Source organism: Elgaria multicarinata, chromosome 12 (genome assembly GCF_023053635.1).
Source record: "Elgaria multicarinata webbii isolate HBS135686 ecotype San Diego chromosome 12, rElgMul1.1.pri, whole genome shotgun sequence".
NCBI classification, from domain to species: domain Eukaryota; kingdom Metazoa; phylum Chordata; class Lepidosauria; order Squamata; family Anguidae; genus Elgaria; species Elgaria multicarinata.
This window is the reverse complement of record NC_086182.1, coordinates 37489682-37502643: the sequence shown is the minus strand read 5'-3', so window position 1 is coordinate 37502643 and position 12962 is coordinate 37489682. Positions and strand designations below refer to the sequence as shown.

Genomic DNA, 12962 nt, shown 5'->3' with positions numbered 1-12962 from the left:
CGGCCCACCCACCACAAGACCCTTCATCTGGCCAGCCCCGCAGGCAGCCCCAGGCGGGCTTCACGTGCACCAGTCATCTCCTGCAGCCTACTCATTACGTTGGCCATGGGCCACCTGGCTTGGACTGGACCTTTGGCCCGTCCCCTTGGACTCAGCTGTGGCTTACGCCTGCCTGCCTGCCTGCCTGCTCACAGGTTAGGCCTCTCGCTGGGCCTCCCGGCCTCCCTTGGCCATGCTTTGCCTCCATCCAGCCCCCGAGACCAGGCTCCCCCTCCAGCGACCACTGCCCTGTGAGGGCAACCGGGAGGGTGGGCCGGCCGCCCAGCAGGCACGCGCCTCCCCCAGCCTCTCTGAGCAGCTCCCCGCGGGCGCACTCACCTCGCACAATGAGCTGTCGCTCCCGGCTGACGGTGGCGGCGGCGTTGGTAGCGATGCAGGTGTAGTTGCCATTGTGCTTGAGGGAGACGCTGGAGATCTGCAGGGAGCTCATGAACTCCTTGCTCTCGATGGTGACGCCCGAGCCAGAAATGATCACCTGCCCGTCCTTCCGCCAGGTGATGCGGATGGGCATGTCCCCCGAGGAGACCACGCAGGGGATGTAGAGGAGCTGCCCAATGGAGGCCGGAGGGAACTCGAAGGGCTGGATCAGAGGAGGGACTGCCAAGGAGAGGGGCGCAGTGAGCGGGGCCCCGAAGGGCTGCGAGGGGCGGGACGGCGACCCAGCACAGCCCCGGGCAGTGGGCTGTGCTGAGTGACAGCGAGGGAGAGCGGAAGCACGCTGGGAAAGCCCCCCCCCAGCTCAAAGCTTCGCCACGTGGCTCGCTTCCCGCCTTGACCCTCGACCCTCGCTATCTGCTGCTCTACTGCCCCCGTGTCAGGGTAGCTGAGCAGGAACGCTCTGCACATCCTTGCTGCTGGGCCACTAACATCGAAAGGCCACGCCATCGAGCCATCGGCTACGGGCCTCCCTCACCCTCGGCCTGCCCCCGTCCGCACTGGGAAGAGACTTCACTCTCCTGGGTTCCTTCCTGGGGCGAACCAGCCCCACCTCCACCGACCAGAACTGGCTGCCCCCACTCGCCCATCCACCAGAAATACCCCCTTTCCCTTCACCAAGGGTTCTTGAAATGTGTTTGCCAGGGAGGGGACCAGGCACGCAGACACCTCCCCCTGCCCCCTGCGCAGAGCGGAGGCCAAGGCCCATTCTGCCCCCACAGCCGAGAGCATCCCAGGGGCAGCAGCCCACCCACCCCGCCTGCGGACCATCCAGCCCTTCCCATCAGCAAAGCTCCCAAGCCTCAGAACCACAGTAGAACTGGTGCCCCCCCCGCCCCCAGGGGGAGTCCTGGATCCAAAGAGACCCCAAGCGCTGGAGGCTGGAACCCGCATGGACCACAATACCGCTGCTGAACTAAGGATGGCAGATTCCATACTTCGAGCCTTGAAGCTGGTGAGCTCATGCTTGATCTCCCGGGCTTAGGCAGACAGAGCCCTCTGCTACTCAAGCCTCCCAGCTGAGGCGGCGCTCTGCCCTGCCGGGCCTGACAGGAGGCTTTTCTGCCTGCCTCTCTTGCTCCAAGCCACCGAGCCCACGGGCCTCTTGGGCTCCAGAGAGACACTCTTCCCCTGCCACAGCAACCCTGCTCAGGTGTCCCTTCACTGCGCCGCAGGGCCACAAGCGCGCAGCAGGACGTGCAGCGCTCCGTCACCTGAGGGCCTCCTCTGTGCCCCGGTGCTGAGGAGAGCTGCACTCACAGGCCTCTGCGATGGGACGCCCGAGAACATGAGCCTGCGCACGGGGAAGGCTTGCGTCTCATCGTTCTTCTGCCATCAGGAGAAGACACCCAAGCAAGCAAAACTCGCCACAATGAAGGGGTGCAGAAGTGAAGGGCGGCCGCTACTCGGGAGTCAGCTGGCAGGAAACGTGGGAAAGAAACTCGAGAAATAAAACTGGGGAGGGGGGGCTTGGGCTGGGGTCCCTGTGCACAAGCACCTGCAAAGCCTTCGGCTGGCCTCGAGGCCAAAGGAACTGGCCAAAGCTCCAGGACTCTTCCCTTCCCTGAGCCCAGGCTGAGCGAGGTCCTGGCAGAGGGCTTCCAAGGCCAGGCCAAGCCCGCCAGGCAGCCCCTCTCCAGGACCAGCCACGTGGGAAGGGGAGGCAGAAGCCACAAGCCACCCTTTGGCCCACGAAACGCGCGTCCGGAAGGCAGGAGGGGGCCCGGCCCGGCGCTCAATCTCAGCCAGCCACTGGGATGGAAAGACAAGGCCAGCCTCCGCTGCAATTCATTAGGGCTGATGGCTCCCTGAATGGGGCTGAATAATTGATGGGCTGGGGAAGCTTTTACGATGTTCGGAGCGCTTGGAAGACAAGGAGGATGATTTTTTAAAGAGCGACACCGGCGGAAAACCACCAACAAAGGTGCTCTGAGCAAAGGTCAGATGTTTTAATGCAGCATGTTTACACCGCGCCTTCCGCTCCGCCGCTTGTCACGGGAAATGGATCCTCGCTGCTGGGGCTGCAGCTTCACCACAGACAGGAGCCAAACAGATGGATTCCGCGGTCATTTTCCTAGGCCACATCTCAGGACAACGATCCCTCAAGGCGGGAAATGGCCACAGGGAGGAGCCTCTTGGAGCCAGCCCGTGCCTCCTGTCGGCCAGGGCCCCGCCCCGCCCCGGGCACTTGGGGTGGATGGACAGATGGAGGGGGATGAGCCCCAGGTCTCTCGCGACCCACCCTGGCCCTTACACAGCCCACCAGGAGGGCTGCAAAGCCCCAGCAAGCCCGCAGCCCGCCCTCGGTGCTCAGAGCCACGTCCACGGCCCAGAAGCCAAGGCCCAGGAAGGGCTCCCCACCACGCCAGCCAGCCAGCTGGAGGCCCCACTCCTGGCCATGACTGCTGCCCACCAGAAGAGAAGCCCAAGCAGGGGGTGGTAGCTGGGCGCCGGCCAAGGGCCAAGAGCCGGGCCGGGCCTGCCGGGGCTCCTGACTCTGGCCAGGGCTCACCTTTGACCGTGACGTGGACGCTCTGGCTGATGGAGAGCTGTGGCTGGATGAGGACGCTGCACAGGTACTCCCCTTCGTCCATCCCCTTCTGGACGTCCGTCAGCTTGAGGGTGCCGTTCTCAAAGACCACTTGCCGGTGGTTGTCCGGCAGCAGAAGGGCATCCTTGTACCACTTGATGGAGTAATAGGGGTAGCCAATCACCCTGCAGTTGATGAAGGTGTCCCGCCCCGCCACGGCTGTGATGTTTCTCATGGCACGGATGCTGGGGGGGCCTAAAGAGGGGAAGGAGCAGGGGGGGCAGGCTAGGTCACTTCCAAAGAGCAAGGGGCTCTCTGCGCACAGGGAAAATGGAGCGGCGCCTCGGAGCTCCAGCTGCTCATCCTTGGGGAGAAGGGAACACGGAGGGGGGGGGCGGTACTGCACCCAGACTTTCCCAGGATCCTCTTCTCCAGGGGGGCTCACACACCCTGCAGGACACCCTCTTCGGGGGGGGATGCGCACATGCACGCTCTGGTCTTCGCTGTTAGGGAAGGGCCCCTTTTGCCCCCACTACCCAGCCATGAAGGGGACAGAGCAGGAGCCCCCCCCCCCCCGCCGCCGCCGCCGCCCTGTGCACTCCCGTTTTGTGCTGGTGTTTGGTTTGGACCTTCCGAGGCTGAGCACCGAGCACGTGCGCGGAGCCCTTTTTAACTGTCCGAGCGGAGCAGCTGCCCGGCCAGCTGCAACAGCTGCCCCTTGGTGTTTCCCCTTCTGAAGCACAGCAGCCTGTGATTGCTGGTTGAGCTGGCTGGGGCTGGGAGACCCGGAAGAGGGATGGGCCGTGGCCCTGCTTATTTCCCTGGAAGGAGTCATCGCCGTGTCCAGTAAAACATTAGGCTGTGACAGAGGTGCACTGCAGGGATCGAGGTGGCAGGTGGAGGGGAGGACCAAACCCTGCGTCACCCCACCCCACCCCACCCCACTCCTCCAGAATCAGCCACCTTGCAGGCTGCTCTGACCTCTCTTGTGGGGCACGAGTTCTGTCTTGCAACAGTGGCCTCTGGCCTCTCTGGTGACAACAGAACTCACATTCCTTCGACTGAAACCACACTTGGCCTCTGGTATCCTCAGCTCAACGTGAAAGACCTTTTCCCAGTAGTTATATTTGTAAACACCCCTCTGTTTGAGGACAGACGCTTATTTTTAAAGCTAACAGAGAAGGAACGTTGTCTCGTTCCGGGAATTCTCCATGGCCCTCATCCCCCACTCGTGGCCCACAGGCTCGCTGGAAAGCAGGTCCCCCGCTGCCCTTGGCCTGCCGCCCTTCCCACGCTGCTCAGCGCTTCTCGCATGCGCCCGAGCCAAAGGGGCGATCCGAGTCTGGGACTGATCCCATTTGGCTCCATCAGCTGCTGCTGGTCCACATGCACAGAAGGGAAAAGCGGGTGGGGGGCCACTCGACCAAACCAGAGCCAAACCCCCGGGCAAGAAGAGCCGATGCCAATATTTAAAAGTAGACAGGCACCTCTTACGTTTATTCGCGCTTGGTATTCGGCGCTGCCCACCGAGTTCCGCGCGGCACAGCGATAGACCCCTCCGTCCTTGATCTGCGGGCTCGTCACGTTCATGTGGCTCACGGTGGTGCCGTCCGACATGGTGTACTGGTTGGTCCGGTGGCTGCTGTCTCTCTGGATGGGCTCGTCGTCCAGGGCCCAGGTGACGGTGGGCGGAGGGGCCCCTTTGGCAGCGCACATCAGGGAGAACTGCTCACCGGGGTTCACCACCTTCTCACTGAAGGAGGAGATAATCCGGGGGGTCCCATCTAGGAGAGGCCCACAAGAAGGGTGAGCCAGTGGAAGGGAGGGGGCGCTGCCCTCCCCACCCCCACCCCCACCATGATGATGACGGTGCTCAGGCAGTGGCCACGCAGGGGGCCAATGTTGCGCCAGGACACCTCCCATGTCCTCCCCCAGGAACAAACGTGGCCTTCTCACACACACACCCCCGCCACCTTGAGCCTGCCAGAGCATGGAGGGACAAGAGTCTTTGGATGACTGGACCCACGTCCAGCCCATCACCAGCTGTGGAAACACGCAGAGCCTGCTCGCCAAATGCCCTTTTCCACCCAGCAAGAACATACAGGCGGCAATCCGGCTGGACCAGGCAAAGTATGTTTTTGCAATGCCCGGTAATTGCCCCCTTTAGGGAGGAGGTCATAATAAGGAAAAACTTTGTACTGGAACAGTCTTTAATATGGAACGATGTTCAGGTCCTCCTAAGCTACCTGCCGGTTTCTTGGAAGTCAACACACGGCCAGCGCAAAGGGATTTTCTGAGCCCTTATGACAGCTGAAAGGCTCTTATTATGATGTTGGAAGGATAAATGTCCACCTCCCATCATGCAGTGGACTGAGGACTTAACAACGCTCTCGACATTTGAATGAGTGTTATACAGGTGCCACTTGTGAGTGGATAAATACATGGGTGTTTGGTTAAGAATGGTGTACCTGAGGGGGTAATTATATCATTCCTATGTATGTAATGTTTATTCTTTCTTTTCTTGGATTTATTTTCTGTTCTGTTTTGTTAAATTCACAACAAAAGGCGGGGAACAGGAAGCCCTGCTGGACCAGACACAAGGGGCCAGTCAGAGCCATCCGCGGCTGTCTCCCGCAGCGGCTCCTCAAGGGCTTCTCGGAAGCTGCCACACAGGCCAGCGGCCTCCCTCCCTCCCTGGGACTCAGTGGCCGCATAGAAGGATCAGGGCCAGTAGTCACCTCCTACCCCCCCTGACTTTAAAGCCACCACTCCATCTTGGGACAGCCCATTCCATAAATTCATTCTCTGAGAAGTCCTTCCTTTCATCTGTCCTGAACCCCCCCCACACACTCTTCAGCTTCATGGGATCAGGACCGTTGGGGTCTAGAGTTACGGTGGCACCCCAGCTGGCCATCCTCCGTTGTAGCACCCCGGCTGTAGAACGAGCTCCTCAGAGAGGTCCGCGTGGCGTCTGCACTGTATTCTTTTCGTCGCCAGCTGAAGACCTTTTTATTTTCTCAGTATTTTAACACCTAAATTTAAACTTTGCTGTTTTAATTCTGTATTTTAATCCTATATCAATTTCTGCTGTGTGGTTTTATCCTGGTTGTGCTTTTTATATTGTATTTTGTGTTTGGGTTTTTAGATTGTTGGATCTGTTTTATTGTGTTCCGAACAGTTTTAATTTTTGTGAACCGCCCAGAGAGCTTCGGCTACTGGGCGGTATAAAAATGTAATAAATAAATAAAACCAGGCATCGGTTCAAACCCTCCTGCTGTGTCAACCGCTCCCCCAATAGCCCGTCTTCCTAACTTAAAAATGCCCCAAGTCCTTAAAAACTACTGCAGTAGATCATTTCAGCAGAATCTCGGGATATAAAATAAATACGGTGTCGATCACTCGTTGGACAAATTCATGGAGGGGGGGGGGAGGCTCTGCACACGAGAGGGTGGGCCGGCGGGAGCTGTTTCGCTCCTGCCCTGGCCATGGGCGTCCCATGGGGGCCCTGGTTATGTTTCGTGTGTATGCCTGAGCGCAGCCACAGAAAGCTGCACAGGCCACAGGCCAAACGTGGCCTTTAGAAGCAGCTGCCTTCCGCACCAAGCTGCCACGTCCAGCTGCCTGCGAACAAGAGCTGAACTCCAACAGGCCCCGGGGCTGGGCGGATTCTTCACGCAAAGGGTTTCGTCACTGTTAGTCGCCTTGAGCGCCATTTTGGGGGGCGAAAGGGGTATAAATCCAATCTGCGCACTTCCCAGGCGCACTGGTCCCGTCGCTGCTACCAGCGAAGGCTTCTCCAGTGCCCAACGGTGTCTGGCGCTCCCTGGAGCCCCAGGCTGCAGCAGGACTCACAGCAGGAAGCCCCACCAGTGCCAGGAGAGGCGCCCAGCCTGCCTGCTCTTGCCCTTCTGCCTTTCCCCGCCTCGTGCTCGCCCCAGAAACTGCTGAGGCAGGCTGCTCAAACCAAGGCTAGAGTCCCCCACCCGAGGTATTTGGACGAGCCATCTCCTCAGCCAGGCCAGGAGAACGCCTTGGAGGGGAAGGGCTGTGACCCAGCGGCAGAGGCCTGGCCCTAGAGCGCCCCGGTAACCATGCGGGCAGGACTCAGCGAGATGGGCCAAAGGCCTGACTAGAGAGACTGGTAGGTGAAGGGAATTGGCACCTGTAGGAAGGTGGACGAAAGAGAGACGAGCTCTGGTGCCGTGTATAGATAAACAATGAACTTTTTGTTTTTGTAATGATGTGAAAATGCTGCCTTCTTGTATAACTATTTAAATTTCCACAGTTTACTTCCTGTTATGGTCTTAACAGCTAATGAAGCAGTTTAAAAGAAGGACCAGAATGTATTACATGTTTGAAAAACAGTAGTTTATGATTTTCAATTTGTTGTGTATTACTTGTTTCTTAAACATACTACATGTAGTTTTTAGATAAATGACAGTAGATAACTAGTTTTTATCAAGTTTTTTTAGTTAAGAATCTGCTCAGTAGGAGCCAAGATCGATAGATATGCATAATATTGTAGCTACTAGAACAAAAAATTACAATATCACAGATATCCAAATTTCAATTATATTTGTATGGGTATTGTTCTTGTTCTTAACCTTTTATATTAAATAATGGTTTTGTAATCTATTTGTTTTAGCTCCAGAGGAAGGACTCCTCTGAATCCGAAACATCAGAGCATTTTCACATCATTACAAAAATAAAAAGTTCATCGTTTATCTATACACGGCACCAGAGCGTGTCTCTCTTTCGTCCACCTGACTAGAAAGAGGCAGGGGGAGGTGGGCGCGAGGGAGGCTCCTGGCGGGCGGGCGGGCCTTTCAGGAGGAACACACACACACCGCCCCGCCCCGCCCCAGTGGGCCGAGGATCCTCAAGCTCCCCCACCCGGGTCAGGGAGATCGGCTCACCCTCCAGCACAATGACCGCAAAGTCTTGCGCCGTCTGCGCCTTCCGGGTGGCAAAGCACTGATAGGCCCCAGAGTGGCTCTTCTGGGCGGCCGTGATGAGCAGCGTCTCGTTGTTGATGCCCCGGATGGAGATGAAGTCATCCGGCGCCACCAGCTCTGTGTTGCGGTACCAGCGGATGGTGTATTCTGGTGAGCCCGAAAGGGCGCAGGAGAGGATGACCGTGCTGCCAATGCCTGTCTTCAGCTTCTTTGGCGTGAGGCTGACGTGCAGAGGGTCTGGAGGGGGGAGGGAATGGGCTGGAGTCAGACACACACGCACACCGGCCGGCACCATCTGGGGAGTGTGGGCAGACCCCTCTGGCCTCCAGCAGGCCCCAGAACACAAAGGACCTCACCCCACGGAGACACCAAGGCCCAGCAGGACCCCAGAGCTGGCACTCCCGAGAGGCCGCCCCTCCTGCCTCTGGCTTGGAGCTAGAAACCACTGGGCGCAGCACCAAGGGCTGGGCTGGGGGAGGGGGAGAATCCACAAGGATCACACACGTGCACACACACACACCCCAATGCATCAAATCGCGCGCCCTCATCTTCTACTTCTCTCCCTTCCCACAGCCTGTACCTGGCGTGTGCAGCGGCCTTGGCTGGGCCTCCCCAGCATCCGAGGCCCTCGGGGGGGGGGCCTCCTACAGCCAAGGAGGTGGCAAGCCGAGGGCACGCCTGAGAAGCAGAGGCTCAGCGCACACCCACTGCGCCCGTCTGCAGGGAAATGTCACTGCACAATAACCCAGGTGCACACTCTGCTTCTCGCACCTGCCTGCCAAGAGCACGGGGCGCCGGCAGCACCTTCTCTGTGTATCACTTTCCCTCTCAGGCTACAAGGGAGTTGTCAGCATGCAGAAGGACGGAGCCGTCACACTGGGGCTGACATACAAGGTGCGATGGATCGGCTGGGGACACACACCGCTGCCTCACCCGCCCGGCCCTTTGGCCCCTCAGGCACCGGGGGGTGGGGTGGGGTAGAGGGAGAGGGGCTTCAGAGAGGGGCTGGCCATCTCCAGAGAGCAGCCGCACAAAAGCACGGCCTTTCAGAGGGCCAGAGGCGCAGGAGCCTTGCAAGGACGTGCGTGTGGTTTCTCCAAGAGGGTTCTGACAGGACAAAAGCCTGCAAGCGGAAGGAAGCCCCGTCTCTGGCTACTAGCTAGCTTGGCTGGAGCACCCCCACCCCACCCTCCCCCGGCAGAATGCAGAGGGAGGGGAACGGCCAGCAAAGCAGCCCGGCCGGGAGGGCAGCCGTCCTCTCGCACACCACGATTAGAGCTGGTGATCTGGAGGTGGCAGCGCAGATCTGGCAGAGGCAACTCCCATCCCCCTCCCCAGCGGCCCCTGAGCCAGAAGCCGGGACAGTCTGCTGGGCCCTCCCTGTGCCGGGATCCTGTGCCGCTCCGGGCCACCTCCCCTCCCTCCCTCCCTCCGGGGCCAGGGCTGCCAGCTACTGGCTGGGCACGAGACAGAGCCCCCCCAGCCTGGCTCACTCCCGCCTACCTATGACGGCGAGGGTCCCTGTAACCTCAGCAGAGCCAAAGGTGTTGGTGACCTCGCAGATGTAGGTCCCGCTGTCCTCCACGCGCAGGTCGCTGATGGTCAGCCCTGTGATGCGTTTGGTCCACCGACTGTCCGCAGGCAGCGGCCGGCTATCCTTGACCCAACGGATGGCCGGATTCGGGTAGCCGGAGGCGATGCACGGCAACTCCACGAGCTGGCCTGCCTTTGCTTCCCGCGACTGGAAGCCATCTAGGATGGTGGGGATGGATTCTGCAGGGTCTGAGAACAGGAAAAGGGACTGAGTTCAGGCTGCTCAGGCAAGCCCAGGGATCAGCAAGCCCAAACTCTTGAATGGAATACGTGAAGCAAGCTGGTAATTCTCAAATCCTTTTAAGGATTTAGGCTTCCCTCCCCTTAATCCCCTTTCCCTCCAGCCTCTTCAGCGCTCTTCCATGGATTTGCATCCATTTACGAGTTCACACCCAACGACACTCCAAGTGGGATCTTTTGAGTCAAGATCCTCACCAAGGTGCCTCCCAAGACAAATACTAGGTGTGGGACAGCTGTGGCAACAGGAGGCACAGCTCAGGCACACCCGCCTTGGTCCGGTCCGTCCAGAACTCGAGAAGGAGGCGGAGGGGGGAGCAGCAGGGGGGAGGGCCTGAGCCCAGGACAAGGCCCCCTCCCACCCCTGAAGGCCATGTGCAGTCCTCTCCTTGGAAGAAGGCGGCACAGCTGGGCTCCCGCTTGGGCCCCTCCGGGGAAGCACCATGGCAGCAGCAGCACGTACCCGAGACGGACAGCCGGGCTCCGTTGCTCTGCCGCGTCTCGCCACTGTATTTGTGCTTGGTGATGCAGCGATAGGTGGACAAGGCATCTTCCTTCTGGACGTCTGATATGTACAACCCACCGTAGAAAGTAATGAAAAACCTATTTTCTGGAAGGGACAAGAGAAGGAAGCCACGTCAGCCGCCTCACCCATGCCCTGAGGAACCACTTGAAGGAAGACGGAGGGCACGGCTGAGTCAGCCCCGCTGTCCAAGGGCAGGGGCGGCTGAGCAGGCCCAGGCCCCCATGGCAAAGGCAGAGAGGCGGCTGGGAGAGGGGGCATGCATTTGGCCGGCAGCTCAGCCTCAAGGAGGCCCCCAAATGCTCCCTACAAGCCAGCCGAAGGTCTTCCCCGTGACAGGCCACACGGCGCTCAAAGGCCTGGCAGACCCTTCCTGGAGAGTCTTGGGGCACCTCGAGACTAACCCAGTTCTAGTGGCATGAGCCTCCTTGGTCAGATGAAGAGGTGATGCAGCAGTGATGCTCCAGAGCACTAACATTTTGCCAGATGGGATTGCCACGGGGTGGGGTGGGGTGGGGTGGGGGCTACTTCGTCAATGCCCTCCAAGGGGGCGACAGAGCAGCATGAGGGCCACGGCCCCTCCCGTCCTCCCATCTAAGGAGGCCAACAGCGGAGCCTTCAGGGAAGCCGCCACAGACCTACAGAGCCACCCAAGAAGAAGCAGCACCCCAAATGTGGGCTGGCGTCTGGCTGCAACCTAGCACAGCGCCTCCCCGCAACAACCGCCTCACAATGAAAAGGATGTGGATCGTTAGCTCAAATGACTTAGAAGCCTGTGGAAACAAATAAGCCCCAGGGAGCTTGGAGAAGGCCAGGCCCATGGGTGGGTTGGCAGGGGCCACCCAGAAGGCTCTGTGGCTAGCAAGGGCAATCTCCAGGCTCTCTCGTGGTCCCCTGCAGGCCAGAGAAGCAGCCACCCCAGGGGCAGCTGTGTGGAGAGGGGTGAGCTAGTACAAATCGTGCCCAGGGCAGGGGGGAGACGCCCACCATCAAGTACCCAGGGGCCTGGCTGAACTGGGATTTTAAGGAAAGGGCAGGGAAAGGGGCTGCAGTTGCTATGGCAACAGGCAACCGCTGCTTTGCAAATTGCTGCTCCTCCCCCTTCCCAATTTGTGTGCACATTTAATTGATGGTGCTTCTCAGAAGCATCAAGTCTCAAAGGCCTTTGCAAGCCACCGCTGCTGCTCAAGGGAGAACTTTGCCAGCCCCCGGCTGGGGGCTGCAGAGGGTGTGTGTGATTTTCCCAGTGAAGTCCTCCTTCCAGAAAGTCACAGCCAAAACTGCATCTACCCAAAATGGGCACGTAAGGGGATGTGGGGTGGGGGAAACGAGAAACACCGCAAATCGATCAGCCACGAATCTGAAGGAAACAAGGGTGGCCTGCTGATCCCACTCCAGGTCGGACTCCACAGCCGCGTGGCCCCTCCAGGTCCTCCTGCGAGTCAGTGTTCGCAAAGCAAATGCCCTCAGCCCAACTGAGTTCCACGGCTCCTGGCAGGCAGGCAGGTGGCCCCACGGGCTGTGAACGGAGCATCCCGTTTGGGAGACGCACTCGGCTGCCTGGCTGGCTCTGGGCCACCTCCTCCGGGCCACAGAAGCACATCAAGCGGGAGAGATCCGACAGAGGGCTGGTCCACAGGGCTGCCAGCGGCCCCAGACCCTCTGCTGTGTCCCTCGGCTCCCACAACTCTACAATGGGGTGGAGATCTCTTCCCCTGGCCTAGCCTGTGCCCTGTGAGATCTGCCGGGCTCTCTGGGCTTCGGGATCTGTCGAGAGGTAGCCCTGGGCGATGTGCCTCACGAACCTTCCTGTCAACTGAGATCTTTGGACGTTAGGCAGGTAGCTGTGGAGGGAGGTGTGGCTCTTCTGTGGTGCCACCCTGGCAATGGAACCCGCTCTCTAGGCACATCGTTTCCTGGTCCCGTGGGCCTGTCCTTTGCACTCAGCCAGGCAAACCCCATCCGTTCAGTCCCGCTGCCACTCTCGCACTGCTCTGACTGCCACTCTTGCCATGGGCCCAAGGTGTGCTTTAGCGCAAGGCAGGGCTGGCATTCCTCACGCAACGAAACGTGCTCTCCGTTGCTGGGCTTCCAGCTTCCCCCATGTGACTCTCTCATGGGTCTTGACTGCTGGCCCAGCAGGGAGCGGCAAGGAGCAGAGCCACGGAAGGGTGCAGAGGAGCAGAATGAGGCAGGGTTCACAAACTCTCAAGGAGACACATCGTGGACCACAGCCAGCCACACCATCGAGCACCTCCTGGCCGCAATGGCAGGAGGCCACATGCTGGCATCGCCCACCTGCCCGGAGCTGTCGAGAAGGGTGGCCCGCTTGCCTGCTCCCCCAACAGAGATCAGCATTGCAGCGGCTGCAGGAGGAGAGCTCTGCAGCTCCAAAGGCTATTATTTATTTATTTATTTATTTATTTATTTATTTATTACATTTCTATACTGCCCAATAGCCGGAGCTCTCTGGGCGGTTCACAAAAAATTAAAACCATTCAAAGTATAAAACAACAGTATACAACAGTATAAAACCATAATATAAAATACAATATAAAAGCTCAACCAGATAAAAACAGCAGCAATGCAAAATTACAAATTTAAACCATGTTATTTAAAATTTATAGAT

At 59.0% G+C, this 12962-nt stretch overlaps 1 protein-coding gene across 1 annotated transcript in view; it reads right to left on the bottom strand.

Moving 5' to 3' along the window:
• The window catches only part of DSCAML1 (DS cell adhesion molecule like 1), a 49919-nt gene extending 37228 nt beyond the window's left edge, over positions 1–12691 (bottom strand). The window contains exons 1-8 of the mRNA XM_063139036.1: positions 12578–12691; positions 10462–10639; positions 10274–10420; positions 9484–9762; positions 7942–8217; positions 4513–4809; positions 3008–3280; positions 379–657 (exon numbers count right to left, since the gene is read on the bottom strand). Of these exons, the coding sequence (XP_062995106.1) occupies positions 379–657; positions 3008–3280; positions 4513–4809; positions 7942–8217; positions 9484–9762; positions 10274–10420; positions 10462–10639; positions 12578–12691 (1843 nt within the window). The remainder of the gene's footprint in view (positions 1–378; positions 658–3007; positions 3281–4512; positions 4810–7941; positions 8218–9483; positions 9763–10273; positions 10421–10461; positions 10640–12577) is intronic.
• Positions 12692–12962: the final 271 nt, after the last annotated feature.